Source organism: Oreochromis niloticus, linkage group LG17 (genome assembly GCF_001858045.2).
Source record: "Oreochromis niloticus isolate F11D_XX linkage group LG17, O_niloticus_UMD_NMBU, whole genome shotgun sequence".
In the NCBI taxonomy this organism is placed as follows: Eukaryota; Metazoa; Chordata; class Actinopteri; order Cichliformes; family Cichlidae; genus Oreochromis; species Oreochromis niloticus.
This window is the reverse complement of record NC_031981.2, coordinates 25,730,276-25,747,093: the sequence shown is the minus strand read 5'-3', so window position 1 is coordinate 25,747,093 and position 16,818 is coordinate 25,730,276. Positions and strand designations below refer to the sequence as shown.

Below are 16,818 nucleotides of genomic sequence, written 5' to 3'. Positions count from 1 at the left end.
AAGGCTGTGGTTTCTCTTTGCATGTATGTGTAGCAGTGAAAGGCTAATAACCATAGGTCTAAATGACTTTTCTGGAAACAGTAACCTGGTTAAAGCAATGCATGATGCGTGCTTTGAGCCAGAAGAACCAGCTGCCTGTTTTCCAGAAACTACTTTCTGCACGTTAATTGTAATGTATTTTTTAAAATACAATACAACTAAGAGATCGCTTTTCTGAATTGATTCTTGTATGGAAATCACAGTGAGAACAAACACAATGACTGAACAAACTATGAACCGACTTTCAGCTACAAAAACCACAACAATAAAATGAAGCTCCAAAGGCAGATCACACACCACAAGATAATTAATTGCCCCGAATGTTAATCTGATATGCACGCATGTATAACAAAAACAAGCTTGAATTTTCATGTACTAATAGGCAGTCAGCATTCTTGAGGCTGGATTTCAGTTGATAAGACTAAGACAATGTTTTTTTACAAAGAAAAGGTTTAGTGAGGAAATTAAGCTGAAGCTATATGGCGTAGAATTAGAAAGAGTGAGGAAGTTTAAGTTTCTGGGTTTGTGGTTTGATGAGAGGTTAACTTGGGGTGCACACGTTCAGGAATTGGTGGGTAAGTGTAAAAAAGTTTTGAATATTTTGAGGTGTTTGGTTGGGAAGGAGTGGGGAGCGGATAGGCAATCCTTGAGGGCTATATACACTGGCTTGGTGAGGTCAACTTTAGTTATGGTTGTGTGGCATATAATTTGGCAGCAGACACTTCTCTTGGGAAGTTAGATTTGATTCGGTATCAGGTGTTGAGACTTTGTACAGGGCCATTTAAGCCAACTCCTACTGTAGCCTTGCAGATGGAGATGGGGGAAATGCCACTAGGGTTGAGGAGGGAACAGCTTAGATTGACATATTGGGCAAACTTACAGGGTCAGGGGAGGAACACCCTACACTAGAAGTACTTAGACCTTGCTGGGAGAAGGGCAGGAGGGAGTTAAAGAGCTTTGGATGGGTGGTGGGGGGAAGAGCTAGAGAACTTAAATTGGATCAGTTAGACATATGTCAGTGAGTGCCAAGGCCTGCAATCCCTCCATGGATACTTCCTGAAGCAGCTGTAGATTTTGCTTTATTGCAACGGAAGAGTAAGGATAGGGCAGGCGGTCTAGACTCAAATTCAGTTCGGGGTTACATTGAACAGTATTGTGGGTATGTGCAAGTATTTACGGATGCTTCAAAGAATCCAGCTAGTCAAGTGGGGGTAGCAGTAGTAATTCCGGACTTTATGGTAGAAACTGGGAGGAGGATTAACGATGGATTGTCTGTATTTACAGGAGAAATGATAGCAATTCTATTAGCAGTACAGTGGGTGGAAGATTTGAGGCCACTGAAAGCAATTATTTGTTCAGATTCAAGAGCAGCCTTGGTCAGTCTACAGAACGGTCATTCGAAAGGTAGGTCAGATATTTTAATAGAGGTTCAGCAAACTCTTTTCAGGATTCATATGATGGGTCTGTCAGTAGTGTATATGGGTCCCAGCTCACTATGGGGTAAGGGGGAATGAAGCAGCGGATAGGTTAGCAAAGGAAGCCACTAATCATAGGATAGTTGATCTGGCGGTGAATTTTGGTCAGGCGGAAGTAAAGAGTATTATTAAGCTAGAAATGAGGGGTAGATGACAGAAACAGTGGGAAGAAGAAAGGAGGGGAAGGTGGTTATATAAAATTCAAAGGGGGGTGGGAGTAAGGAGAGCCACAGGAAGGAGTAGGCGAGAGGAGGTGGTGGTGTCAAGAATGAGATTTGGACATACGGGATTGAATTCTACACTATTCTTGATAAGGAAACATAATTCGGGGAAATGTGATTATTGTGGAGAGGAGGAAACTTTGGAGCATGTTATTTTGCAGTGTTGGAAGTATACGGTAGAGAGAAGACAACTGGTCCAAAGTCTCAGTAACATTAATATGAAATTAGATCTTGTTGCATTGTTACACAAGGAGAAGGGGAATGAAAGTTATCAGGCTTTGTTTCAGTTTTCGAGAGAAGGAAGATTGTTTGGAAGGATATGAAGTTTTTTTTTGTTTGTTTGTTTTGTTTTTTGAGCGTGATTCCTGTCCACACTCCATACCAGTGGTGGCGGTAATGCACCATGCAGTTGTCTGCCAACCGCCAATAATTCTTACAAGAAGAAGAAGAAGAGGCTGGATTTTCAGATTCAACTGACAAAGCCATTAGCTGTCTGTAAGACTGTGCTGAGGGCTTCAATTCATAACACCGCTATCGTTGATGCGCAGCTGGCTGATAACCGATTTGAAAACATTACCGTCATTTCGGAAGCATCTCTGTATTTGCGCTTTAGAAAGTTTAGAATTTCCTTCAGAGAATTAGTTTTGGGCCAAAAGTTTGTTCGTCTGGTCCAAAAATGTTTCTATGAACTGTCATGAACAAAGTACCAGTGACGCTGCTGCGAAATGAAATGAAAGAGGAAGTGAAAGTTAAGGCAGCTGATTGGACGTAAAACAAAAAGAGAGAAGACAGAAAGCAACCTCTAAAGAATTGAATTGAAGGTAAAGCTAACTAACACGCAGGTTTCTTTTTAAATAAATACTCGCTGGAGAGACTGATGCAGACGGTCTGAAGGTTTAGAATTATAAACAATGTTGGCTCTGTTTTCAGTTTGAACTCTGCTTATTTGTACAGTTGACATTGTAGCTCGTTAGCCAGCTAGCTTGAGTGCTGGTGTCAAAATTGATAATAGGTATATTGTTTTTTTTGTTTTGTGTTCACATCTGTCTGAACAACACATGTGTGCTGTGTGTGTTTTCTGTGTGTCTCTGTACAGTAGGTACCCCTTTACATCTCCTGGGCTCGGCAACATGGCATCAACAGATAATGTGTACTTCATCTTAACAAAAAAGGACGAATGGATCGCTTTTCCAAAAGCTGGAAGTATTTTTTTCATGCCTGAAAATAAGTTCATTTCAGAAATGAAGAAATCTTCTCCTCCATTAAAGCTGCGAATGAGGTTAATGAAACACCACTCTGGAAGGGAGTATGACTTGGAGACCAACGACATGGAGCAGCTGTGTGTAGAGGAAGTTGAGCTGCTGCAGGCACTGCCTGATGATGCTGAGAGGCTGAGGTGTTTCAGAGAGCGACATGATCTGCAAGCAGCAATGCAACTTGTTATAGGTACTGAAGTGACTGTGGAGGAAGCTGGAAAGAAGTTCAGAGGCGTCATTCAATACACTGGACCAATAACAAGTGCATCTATTTCTTGTCCCATACCAGGATCCTTTTTTGGAATTGAACTACAGGTTTGATGGGGTTTTTTTCTTACTCCTTCTGGCATATCCACAAGACATACACATATTTTAGGTTTCATTTTGGTTTGAGATTTCTGCCTCCAAACAAAGCACAGTGGTAGTGTTTTGAACTGGGTTTGTTAAGATACACACAATACTAATTCCACAATTAAATGGCAAGAGCATTTTTTTGAAGTGATTTGAACATTTCTAAACATAAATAAAAAAGACTGAATCATTACCAGATCCATAAATTCAGACCCATTGCTCAGGACTGGATTAAAGTTCGTTTGAAAGCAGTGAGTCTTTTTGAGAATAATCTTACAAGCTTGGCACATCTTCCTTAACTCTCCCTTGTAATTTTTCTTTCAAGCTCAGCCCAGTTGTTCAGAAAGTATGGCTGCACAGTCATTTAAAAAAACATTATTTTCTAAGAACCTCGATTGGATCTTGAGAAGTTTTCTTGGCAATGTGCATCAAGATCCTGAGCACCTAATGGGTGTTAACTCAAACGTACTATGGGTCAAGGTAATGATTGTCATCTCATGGGCAATAACCTGAATTGTGATAGATCATGAGCTGGATGAGCTATTACATTATTGATGTCCCGGTTTAGCTTGGCTGGTCAAGCAGAGCTACACTACAATCTTTGTAGCATCTTTTTGGGCACTTAAATTGACACAGAGATTTTCAGATACAATCCTGTCTCACAGACAAATTTAAGTTGTGGAAACATATCAAGAACAACTGACAGAGCCAGTATGAACCATAAAAATGTCTGTATTGTAAAAAAAAAAGTCTCTAAAGATGATACTTCAACCATTTATTTTTTAATAAATCATCAAAATACCCTCAATTTTTGGGGGGAGTATTTTGACTTGCTTTGTCATTGTGGAGTGGTGTATGGAGACAACACAAGCAATCAAAGCAATCAAAAGTTAAAGTTAAAAAGCATGCATTTCTTTGTCTTGTAAAACAGTACACTAATTGAAATTGTATAAATGTAAAAACCTCACAAGCTGAAGCCTAGTGGAGCAATTCAACTCCACAACTGCACAGCACGATTGCAGTTTGCAAAGCAGAACAACTGGTGGAGAAATTTAACTGAGGTCTTGTGTGACATCAGTTTTAATGTGCTCTGCTTCTTTTTCTCCAGGGGCCAGACCGAGGAAAGGGCCACTGTGATGGGACCTATAGGAATGTAAGATATTTCACGTGTGACAAAAACTGTGGCATTTTTGCCCCATTCAATAGAGTCAGCTCCTTATTACCCTCTGTCCAAGAGCCATCCTTTCAGTCAGAAAGGCTAGAGTTGGGAGACAGAGTCACTTACTTCATCGATGATAAATGTCGCCATGGAATGGTGCTGGATTTACTGGAAATAGGTGGACGATGTTTTGTTCAGATCTCCACAGTAAGTAATATTCCATTTTTTAATTCCAAAATCATATCAAATGTAATTTTGTGCCATAAATCTACAAAGCTTATTCTACAAAATATGATTTTTATATGTTTTCTAAGAAATAATAACAAATAATAGGGAATAAATTATTACCTATTTAAATTGTAAGCAGACTCTTCGTTGTGAAACACACCCGAGCTTTACTGCATCATCATTTCTTCAAGTAAAATAAATCACTTAATTACATTTCTATTGACAATTTAGAGGAGCTAAAGCATTTACCTCTCTGTCCTTGCATCAGCAGCTGTGTGTCTGAACATAAACCAGCATGAGCTACATGTATACAGGGAGTGCAGAATTATTAGGCAAGTTGTATTTTTGAGGAATAATTTTATTATTGAACAACAACCATGTTCTCAATGAACCCAAAAAACACATTAATATCAAAGCTGAATGTTTTTGGAAGTAGTTTTTAGTTTGTTTTTAGTTTTAGCTATTTTAGGGGGATATCTGTGTGCGCAGGTGACTATTACTGTGCATAATTATTAGGCAACTTAACAAAAAACAAATATATACCCATTTCAATTATTTATTTTTACCAGTGAAACCAATATAACATCTCCACATTCACAAATATACATTTCTGACATTCAAAAACAAAACAAAAACAAATCAGCGACCAATATAGGCACCTTTCTTTGCAAGGACACTCAAAAGCCTGCCATCCATGGATTCTGTCAGTGTTTTGATCTGTTCACCATCAACATTGCGTGCAGCAGCAACCACAGCCTCCCAGACACTGTTCAGAGAGGTGTACTGTTTTCCCTCCTTGTAAATCTCACATTTGATGATGGACCACAGGTTCTCAATGGGGTTCAGATCAGGTGCACAAGGAGGCCATGTCATTAGTTTTTCTTCTTTTATACCCTTTCTTGCCAGCCACGCTGTGGAGTACTTGGACACGTGTGATGGAGCATTGTCCTGCATGAAAATCATGTTTTTCTTGAAGGATGCAGACTTCTTCCTGTACCACTGCTTGAAGAAGGTGTCTTCCAGAAACTGGCAGTAGGACTGGGAGTTGAGCTTGACTCCATCCTCAACCCGAAAAGGCCCCACAAGCTCATCTTTGATGATACCAGCCCAAACCAGTACTCCACCTCCACCTTGCTGGCGTCTGAGTCGGACTGGAGCTCTCTGCCCTTTACCAATCCAGCCACGGGCCCATCCATCTGGCCCATCAAGACTCACTCTCATTTCATCAGTCCATAAAACCTTAGAAAAATCAGTCTTGAGATATTTCTTGGCCCAGTCTTGACGTTTCAGCTTGTGTGTCTTGTTCAGTGGTGGTCGTCTTTCAGCCTTTCTTACCTTGGCCATGTCTCTGAGTATTGCACACCTTGTGCTTTTGGGCACTCCAGTGATGCTGCAGCTCTGAAATATGGCCAAACTGGTGGCAAGTGGCATCTTGGCAGCTGCACGCTTGACTTTTCTCAGTTCATGGGCAGTTATTTTGCGCCTTGGTTTTTCCACACGCTTCTTGCGACCCTGTTGACTATTTTGAATGAAACGCTTGATTGTTCGATGATCACGCTTCAGAAGCTTTGCAATTTTAAGACTGCTGCATCCCTCTGCAAGATATCTCACTATTTTTGACTTTTCTGAGCCTGTCAAGTCCTTCTTTTGACCCATTTGGCCAAAGGAAAGGAAGTTGCCTAATAATTATGCACACCTGATATAGGGTGTTGATGTCATTAGACCGCACCCCTTCTCATTACAGAGATGCACATCACCTAATATGCTTAATTGGTTGTAGGCTTTTGAGCCTATACAGCTTGGAGTAAGACAACATGCATGAAGAGGATGATGTGGACAAAATACTCATTTGCCTAATAATTCTGCACTCCCTGTATGACTTTACTGCTTCAGCTGTGCCATACAGTATGATGTACTACTGGATTGGTGGATTTTGTTTTGTTTACAGATCCCACTGTAAACTGGGTCTAACTGGCTGAAACCCAGCTTCACATTCTGTGCAGGTCACAAGACTGACAGCTGCTCTGTGTGTGAAAATTACTTTTATAAAAGAATGCCTTATTTTTTATAATGATTAATAATAAAAAATCAAATTTAGGATATTCATTCTACAAAACACATCCATGTGGCAGAACACAGATACAAAGACCACAGTCTTAAGTCAGACTGACTAGTGTTTATTAAATGCTAATGCTAACATTTTCATAGCTTTGTAATAGCTTCATAATAGCTTAATGTTTGATAGGAGATGGGGATTCAGAACTCACTGGAGTAAGTAATCTAAATCATGCCACCAAGAAAACACAGGTCCCGGAATGGTCCTGTAAAAGTCTGGATCTGAATCCAATTGAAAATAGCAGTGCACTCAGTAGCGGTTTTTGATAGGGGCGACATGGGCGGTTGCCCAGGGTGGCATCGTGGTGGGGGCGGCATCACGGGCATCTCCCCCCAAAAAAGTTGCTCGTACTCGTGCTGCCCCGACATCAGCCAGTACATTTTGGAGATGGCATAGGCACCGATCGGTTTTCTGCCACCCATTTGCTGGGAGTAAGGGCGCCCTCCGTTTGCGAGGTGCGCCTGCTGCTTGCGGCACAGGGAGGAGAGGGCGGGGCGGCGGGGATTCTCTGGCTGGCTGGAGCAGCATCTAATAACCAACTCGCAAAATAAAACAAAATAAAAAGAAACCAACAAACATGAACCCCAGACTGCTCGCTGCTGAAGTCAAAGTAAACTTTTTTGTCATCTCCGCTACATACAGTCCAGTATATAGAGAGACGAGACGATGAGGCTTCAGTTACAGCAGTGCCAGTAAACAAACAATAAATATAAGAAGAGTAAGAAAATAAATATACACTTTAGGACCAGGGGTAAAGGGATCAATAACAATTTAAAATTTATAATTTACAGTTTGATGATTTAAAGTCTCACACACAACCTGTCGACAGGGGAGGGAGACATGCTGCTTCCAAATAGAGCAGATTTCATTCATAATGTTGTAAATCCAAGCCCATTATGTATTCCTGATATGAATCCTGGGTTGTGCGAAATCCCAGAAATACACCCTAGACAAAGTGAATCTGTGAACTAAGGTGTAGGTCTGTTAGGTAATGTTGTGGTGATCCTCGGGTTGGGGGATTTGTGTTCATAATGGAGTGCAAAATTAAAACCAGTGGAAGATGGACAAGAAAAGTTCAAAACCATCATGTGCTCAGTTTAGAAAAAAGAGAAAAGAATAGGAGGAGAAACGAGCGAAAGATCCAGGTAAGCAGATGTGTCATTGGATAATGGCAGGTCATCCTGAAACAATCAGAATCATATTAAGAATACTTTATTAATCCCTGTGGAAATTATGTGGGTTACATTTGGTCCAAGAAGAATTTCTAAAAATAGTAACAGCAACAGACTAAACTCCAAATAATACATTATGTTACAGATTTTGCACATTTAGGGAATAGCACTAATATATACAGATCACTCAATTATAAATATCAAGAATTAACAGAGGTGATTATAAATAAATATCAAGAAAATTGACAAGAATGTTCCAGAGTAGAAAAGAGCGTGTGTAAAAAGGGTGTAACTATTGCTGTCATGGTGCTGGGTTATTGACCCAGCGTTTTGTGTTTGGCATTATGTTTATTATTATTAGCTGATTTGATGTTTAATTTCTTCATGATTATCTTTATTAGTATGTAGGTTTCATTCTTAGGGTTTCCAGTTCTAGGTTCATTTCCTGTGTCGTTCCCCTGGTGCTTTGTTCGTGTTCCTGAGTTTGTGAATCTCCTGTTTTACTTTGAAGGTCTGTGTCTGTTATCACTGTGTTAGCTTGTGTCTTCCTGTCGTCTTGTAAATTAGGATCAGCTGTGCTTCCTCCTGTGTGTCATTACCAGTGTGTAATGACACACAGGAGAACACACCCTCCCCCGGTGTTCGCCCAGGGCACCAAACAGGCTAGGACCGCCACTGAGTGCACTGATAATTATCCTGTCCGATGATATTCTATCATTTATGTGCTCCTGCTTATCTTTGAGTTTACAGTTACAACCAAACTTTCTTAAGAATCTGTAATAAAATTTGAGGCTTTCTTCAGCAGAAGTAGTGGAGTATAGGAGAGTAATATTTCCTTTGTTTGTTGGTGTTTTCAGGACAAAGATGAATCTGGGAAGACAGGGGGTGAAGTTAGAGTTCCATTAGAAGCGGTTGTCAAAGGAGAGCTGCCTGCAGGTTTGAGGTCTTTTTACACGAAGAAGAGTAGCCTTTTTTTTTTGTTTGTTTGTTTGTTTTTTACATTTGCATCATGCCTCAGCCAAACACATTTTTCATTGCAGAGGGAGAGAGCATGGATGTCGACACACCCCCAGAGGCTGATACAGATTATCTCTATATGGGTCTGAGTTTGAACTCTATGGTAGAAGTGACTCTGGGTGAAGGCAACACATATGGAATTATTCGCTGGATAGGCAAGCTGCCTGATCGAAGCGAAACTATGGTTGGCTTGGAACTGGTAAGTCTTTACTCATCATCATTTAAAATTGTTTTGCGTATTTATGTTTTAGTTTGCGTCTAATGTTGGGTTAAATTTCAGACATTGCTATAATCAGTCTGTATTCTGATCTGCAGGACGACAACAAAGGAGTGAGTGATGGTACTTTTAAAGGTCAGCGTTATTTCAATTGTCCTATGAAGAGAGCCCTGTTTGTGAAGCTGAGCTCATGCCGGCCTGACTCACGCTTTCAGAGCACATCATCCAATCACAATGAGAAAATGCAGCCTGAGGACACTGGTTAGTACAGGATGGACAAACCTACACTCTATGGAAAAATGTATTAGGCCACACCTCTTAATCTTTGAATTCAAGAGGCCACAGGTATATAAAACTTGAGCACCGAGCCACGCAGTCTGCTTTTCCAAACATTTGTGAAATAATTTGTTGGTCTAAAGCACTCACTGAACTTGAGTGTAGCACTGTAATAGGATGCCACCACTCCAGCAAGTTTGTGAACTTCTTCCTCTCTTAGATGTTCCATGATCAACTACAGGTGTTATTGTTGCAAAGTGCATGTGTTTAGGAACCACAGCAATGAAGTGGCTCTGTTGTTTCAAAGTTCTTCTGGCATTAACATCAGCACAAAAACTGTGCCAGGAGCTCCACAGCTGAGCTCCTGTAGATGTAATTAGTACCCCGGTGCTTTCTTCAATGTAGTTTACATCCGACTGGCCGTGAGTGACCCCTTGTTCACAAGGGATTATTTTATACTGAAAACTGAAAAAACAAACAAACCCCAAAACAAAACGAATTATATTTTGGTCGAGTTTGTACTTTTCTGGCAGGGAGAATTAGTTTGCAAAAATTAAGCTTTGTTTCCTTTTTCTTACTTGAAACATGCATTTCTATTTTGTCTTTCTCTATACTTGTCTTTTTTTTTATAAAGTATCAGTAACATTTACTATTTGTATTTTTGAAGCATTTTTAGCAGCATCATCAAATGCTGTCCTCCAGTTGCAAGTTTGTCCAACAGCTGAGCGTAGCACACACTTTACAACAACCATTTGGACATCTATTATATCTGTTATCTGTTTATATACATAACCGCATATTTGGTGTTTATGTTTTTTTTTTTTTAGATCAAACAGACCACAGTACAGCTGAGTTGCAGACTGTTCCGCCTATGAGCACAGAGCAGGTTGAGCAGCTTCTGACTGGACGAATGAAGGGGATTCAAGGACACTGTAACTCTTGCTACATGGATGCTGCCCTCTTCAGGTCAGGATAATAAATTATTATCCTGTGGTTTAACAGTTTTAAATAATGCACAGCTTCCCCAACAAACGATTTTACTTGTAATGGCTATTAGCTAACTAGCTAGCTAGCATTGACATCATCATCAGTGCAGATGCCTTGTCCTCCTTCTACTGGTTAGAAATTGTCTGATGGTGCCTCCATTTCTACTATATTCTATACTATACTGTTCTTACAATACTGACACTTTATTCACTTTTAGTCATTTACAGTTATTTATTCACCTTCAGTCACTTTAATTTTAAAACTGTGTAATTTTAAAACTGTATATACTGTATATTCTGTGTATTTATTATTTCACTCTTATTGCCTGTTCTTATTGTCCTTATCTTCAACCTATGCTGCTCGGTTGTTTGTTAATTGCCCCTTGGGGATAAATAAAGTCTTCTGATTCTGATTCTGATATTGTTGGTATACCAGCTACTGCAATTGAATAGTGTACTGTACATTCAACGTGTGGGTAACAGTTGTGCATTTAACATAGCAAATCTAAGTATGAAAGCAGTTTCTTTAACTACATTTTCAAAGCATACTGAAAGGATTCTAGTCTGACTTTTTATTATATTTTTAAAAATCCATTATGTTAGGGAATGTGCACTTCTTTATGTTAACTTAGTTTCTTTCATTGCTTTCAGTTTGTTTTCCTGCTCTTCCGTGTTGGACTCCATGTTGTTCAAATCAACACCACCTCAAGATGCCCCAATTCAGAGAACACTGCTCAATGACATAGTCAACCCCCTTCGCAGGTCTGTGTTTTGATCAAATCATCACATGGATTGCATTTTATTTTTGCTGTTATTAAAGTTCTGTGTGTGCCATTTGCAGTAACGGCTTTGTGGAAGGAAAACACATCATGAAGCTCCGACAGCAGCTGCAGAAACACGGCTACAGCCAATCATTCACCACAGATGAGAAGGGTCTGTTTATTTGGGAAAGCTTTTCTGGAAGGCATTTGTTTTGTCTTAAGTGGTTGAGTTTGAAGTATTCATGTTACTTTTGTCTTTCAGATCCAGAGGAGTTCCTCAGTGTCATCATGCACCACATTCTTGCCCTGGACCCTCTGCTAAAACTGTACACTTACCATAGCTAAATTACTGGCTCCTGCTGTACTGTATAGTATGCATTTTGAGACTCATACCTGGAATGCACACTCTTCTTGTGTCTTCTCCCATTTTAGATCAGCTGCGGGTAAAGTGCAGGAGAGTTACTGCTATCAGATTTTCCTGGACCAGAACCACAGACTAGTTCTGCCGACAGTGCAGCAGCTACTAGAACATTCCTTCCACAGTGCAGGTCTTAAGCTGGCAGAGGTGAGAGCACTTCATTGTTAGGCATACACTTGAAATTAAAGTTCCACTTTCACTCTTTTTTCACTTAACAATTAAAAATATAACAATATTTATCAAAATAGAGGGACAACCCTGTATATAAATATTTCAGTTACAGAAAAAGTGGAAACTGTTTTTTTGTTTTGTTTTGGATTAATGTTTTTTCACACATTAATCCAAAAATGATTTAGCTGTTTTCTCACAGACATGTAATAGACAGACTGGTAATGGTTGGTTCTCCAGTAGATGGCTCTGTGGGAAAGCTTTCTGAGCAGACCACCTGGAATCTGATCACTTGAGTGTATTCAGTCTGTGTGGTCTTTCATCTTATTTCATCGTGCCATCACTCCAGGTGCCGTCCTGCCTCATCCTCCAGATGCCTCGCTTTGGGAAGAAATTCAAGATGTTTGACAAAATCATTCCCTCTCTGGAGCTGGATGTCACTGACCTCCTCTCTGAAGGTCTGATTAGGCATACAAACCCACAGGGACTGGAGTAATTTAACACAGTGAATACAACACACGGTGTATTTTTCAGGTCCCCAGCAGTGCATGGTGTGTGGAACCCTGGCACAGATTGAGTGCATCGACTGTTTTAAAGATCCACTTTTCAGCCCGACAGGATTCAAAGTCTTCTGCAGGAACTGTTCAGAACAGGTTTGTCCCATTGTTTCAACACCTGAGTCATTTTGTTTGTCTTTGGCTTAATTTGTCACTGTAGAGGGAATGTATTGACGTCATTTCTCCATGTGAAACATCCCACCTCACCACAGTTTCATCTGATTTAGCTGCTATTAGGAGGTAGGACTCAGATATAGAGAGGAAACAAATAAAATCACAATCAAGGCTGATCTGTACTGCAAACAAGTGGTCTGTCAGTGTTGAATATGCACTAGAATTGAGAATTTTGACTTAATATAGGTCATCAAATTTTAGACCAAAATCGCAGTTGGTTTGAGAGATATTTGTTAGCTACATGTTTTGATTTTTTTTTATTATTACTGTATAATTATTGTGTATATTATTGTGTATTTATCTGGCTTTGCAACACATGGCGTTGTTTCGCTTGTCTGTGTATAAAGATCTATGGTTGGCTGCTTTCTGAATCAGTTTGTGCACTGGATTGGACAGCAGCTAATTAACTCTGCTCTTGGTGCATTACATCACCTGCTCACCATCTGCTGTTTAACTGTTGGTTCTAGTAAGTACTGCTGAAACACTATATCCGTTCAGTGGCATACTATCAAGCCTCTAAATGAAACACTGTGCATATTTGAATATTTTATGAAATATTTAAATTCATTTTTGTCAGACATCAACTAGTGTAGGCTAGTGTGTGTTAAGTCTCCTCTCTTCTTATACATACAGATAGCAGATGAAGGACGTGCACAGGTCATCCACTCAAGTGATGATGTACTGACTAGAGCTGTGCCTTGTCATGTTGTTGAATATATACATTTTTACATGATATTAAAATGTCACATCACAATAACTGTGACTTTTTACAGTTATCTGTGCGTCATGGTCTTGTTGTCATGAGCAAGACCATGACAACAACGACTGAAGCCCAAACATATCTAACAGTGAGAGCTGAGTGTGAGGCTCTGATGATGATTTAGTAAAAAGTCAAAATCTCCAATAAAGCACAATGCTTTGCAAAATGTGCAAGAAAGCTCTTCTGGAGCACCTGCTAGCACTCCATTCAGGAAGAGCAAACTGGATGGTGGTAAAGGAGGGCCGTAAGCAGCTGATTAAGAAAAAATATTTTTCAATTTCAATTTAATTATTGAATTTGTTTGTTGTATTTCCAATTAGATCTGTAACATCAAGTGGATGATATTTGGTAAATGAGTTTTTGTGACTTCTGCAACATCGGTGTCATTTTTTTTGCCAGAAAAACCTAAATACATCTAACAATACACTTTTAAGCAATAAATTGCAAACATGCCGTTTGAATCAAATTTGATACAAATCTCATAAATAAAAAACGATATATACATATATATTTTATTTGTTAGATGTTTCAATAAACGCACCATTTTCAAAAATTTAGAATTTTTCGGCATATATTTGAAGGTTCAGGCTTTACAGTCTTTCTGGGTTCATGTTTTATCCATTTTCGCCGTCTTCTTCTTCCCAAATGTTCTTATTTGTCTCTGCCAATAAACCAACATGTATTTTTATTGAGACCAATTTAGCCCTCATGCTACATTTTTGCTGGGCTGATGTGCTTTGGGACCTGTAATGCGTGTTTTTTCTCCAGTTGTTGTTAGTGATCTCTCCAGTGTTTCTCTATTCTGTCTTCTCTTTCCCCTGATCCTCCAGCCTAGGAAAATGTCCCACTGGGTATTTTATTGGAATTGAAAGACTCTGGGGCTTTTTAAAAAACTTTTAATGGTGCCCCAGTGCTTGTTTGCTTTTGGGAACTAAAGGAGCATTTGGATGCAGAGATAGCTAACAATGTCATACTTTAGCTAGGCTAAAGCTGTTTGGGGAGATGTATTTTGTGTTTTGTCCTGTTTGGTGTTGGCGGTCTCTCTGTGCTCTTCTTTTCTCTCTTCTCGTTCCTTCCATCATTCACCCTGGTTCTGGTGGAGGTCTCTTCCTTTCATGTGCCACCAAGCCACCAAATGCTTGCTCATCGGTGATTGATTGTAGGGATTGTGTCTATACTATTATAGGATCTTTATGTACAACATTATAGAGCTGTCTCAAATATCTCCTTTGGTTTAGGGATCATTTATAGACAATGAACTAAACTGACTAATGTGAAATTTAACAGTGGCTACATAGGTATAAAATAGTAACTGTTTACAGGTCTAATAGTGTGTATGTGTTTTCAGGTGCACTCCCATCCTCAGCGTCTCAGCCATAAACCAGAATCTCTGGAAATCCCCAAGGGTTATGTTGAACGTAAAAACCCTCACACTATGATCAGAGACAAAATGGAGCTGTTCGCTGTGCTCTGCATCGAAACAAGCCACTATGTCTCCTTCGTCAAATATGGACCAAACACTGAGGACTGGATCTTCTTTGACAGCATGGCAGACAGACAAGGTAAGCAGGATGTTTAATATGTATACACAAGTTAGCTCTGAGTGCATTTTGACTCACTTGTGTGTATTGCGTTCAGGAGAGACAGATGGCTTCAACATCCCAGAGGTGCATCCCTGCCCCGAGGTTGGTGAATACCTGAAAATGTCCCCCTCCGAGCTGGCCCATCAGGCGCCTCGAGATATGAAAGGTGTAGCAAAGCGTCTCTTCTGTGATGCCTACATGTGCCTGTACCAAAGCACCACTATGTGCCTCTATCGCTGATGGAACGTGAGCACACTGGACGTTTTGCTATTTGTGTAATTTCTTTTTGCTGCATTGTTTTTTGTTTTTTGTTTTGTTAACATGCAAATATTTTAAATGTGTGTGGTGCTTGGGTGCTGGAAAAAAATGATAGCAACAACAATTTTCTAATTTGGCATGAAGAAGAGGATAAACTGACATTGCTTTCTAAGTAATTTGCACGATAATCTGAAGAAAATAATTACTGGCTTGCAGCATATGTTGGACATAAATTACATATTGCACTGTAAAAATAGTTTTGCAGTTTACTGCTGATGTTTGTAATTACCCTGTAATTTTATTTACAGCTTGTATAGTGAAAGTAAATGAGTTTTGCTGATGAAAAACCCTTCAAAGTAGACAGTAGTGATGATTCAGTATGGTTCATTAAGAATCCCATCTAACCAGCTCTCTATTTTAAAAGCTTATGTTATATGCTGCTGTTATTTTGGTATCAGATTTGGATGTTGGCTGGATTTCTTTATATATTTAGATACATTTTTTTTTATCTTCTGGTATTTAAATTTCACACCTAAAAATGAAACGATGATTTTATTCTTGACAAAAAATGTTTCTGTTAGCAACCTAAGAGACGAAAAGATGTTTCGAATAATATCACAGTGGAAAACTGTACTTGACTAGCTGCTTGGGAGTCCTGGTTGAACTTGTGACCTTTTTCTATTTTTTACTACTACTACTTCTGATATTCAGTAAAATAGATGTCATAAAAAAATAAATGCAATCAATAAAACCTGTCATCATCTGTCTTTACTAAAAGAGTAGGACATACAGTGTGCGGATACACGTACAGCTTCACAACTATATGCAACCTCCACCAACCATCATCCATGATGCATCAACCATTTTACCCAAGTGACCGGTGATTTCCAGCCATTTGCTGACCAGTGTCTAGGCCTGTTCAACTGACACCTTATTCAGGAATTTTAACATGTGAGTCTGTGAGGATTGACTTCCTTTTGGAACCAGCCTCAACTATCCATTAGAGGAGATTCACTTTTTGGTACTTTTACACTGGCTTCATTTTAAGCTTCAGTTGTTGCCACTTCATGTATTTTCTCTTGTCATGTTTTGGTTTACAAGAGTGCAGGGAAGTGTGTTCTTCCTTGATGGAAGAACAAACTGCTATGCTCAAGTTAAAAACATTTCCACCTCTGTTTCTTTCTCCCAAAGGTAAGCTTGCATGCATAAATCTTGACAAGTTTTTTTTTTCTTTTTTCCCACCTTGAGTCTGAACATAGTCTCATAGGATGTACAATATTTTTTTAATATCACACAGCATGTTCAAAAGGCTAACTTGTGTTGTCTCTTTAAATTATTCCTTTCAAATTATTCTTTTCACACAGTAAATAGCCATACTGTTATTCACGTTTCCTTCACTTTCAGTGCTCTCATTAACCATGCTTTTCTTTCTGACTTCAGTGCTGTTAGTGTTTCTTTTAGTAAAAAAAAAAATAGTGGAACGCAGAACAAGCAGGGAAGTAACACCTCCGAGTCTTACAGTTAGATCCTAGCTGGAATCTAAAATGTCTGTTTTAAATACGTGGACAACAAAATACTGCTATTGTTGACCTTGAAGTGTACTTGGTAGTCCAACAACCGCCGCTT

The 16,818-nt window shown here is 39.4% G+C and overlaps 1 protein-coding gene across 1 annotated transcript; it reads left to right on the top strand.

Moving 5' to 3' along the window:
- Nucleotides 1-2,203: 2,203 nt before the first annotated feature.
- On the top strand, nucleotides 2,204-15,950 carry cyldl (cylindromatosis (turban tumor syndrome), like). Its single transcript, XM_003454002.5, has 15 exons — nucleotides 2,204-2,556; nucleotides 2,832-3,306; nucleotides 4,451-4,708; nucleotides 8,875-8,953; nucleotides 9,058-9,233; nucleotides 9,350-9,512; nucleotides 10,355-10,493; nucleotides 11,165-11,275; nucleotides 11,355-11,446; nucleotides 11,537-11,600; nucleotides 11,707-11,839; nucleotides 12,210-12,318; nucleotides 12,395-12,513; nucleotides 14,700-14,913; nucleotides 14,990-15,950. The coding sequence occupies exons 2-15, from the start codon at nucleotides 2,866-2,868 to the stop codon at nucleotides 15,172-15,174; spliced, it is 2,283 nt and encodes a 760-aa protein (XP_003454050.2). The 5' UTR covers nucleotides 2,204-2,556; nucleotides 2,832-2,865; the 3' UTR covers nucleotides 15,175-15,950.
- The last annotated feature ends 868 nt before the right edge of the window (nucleotides 15,951-16,818 follow it).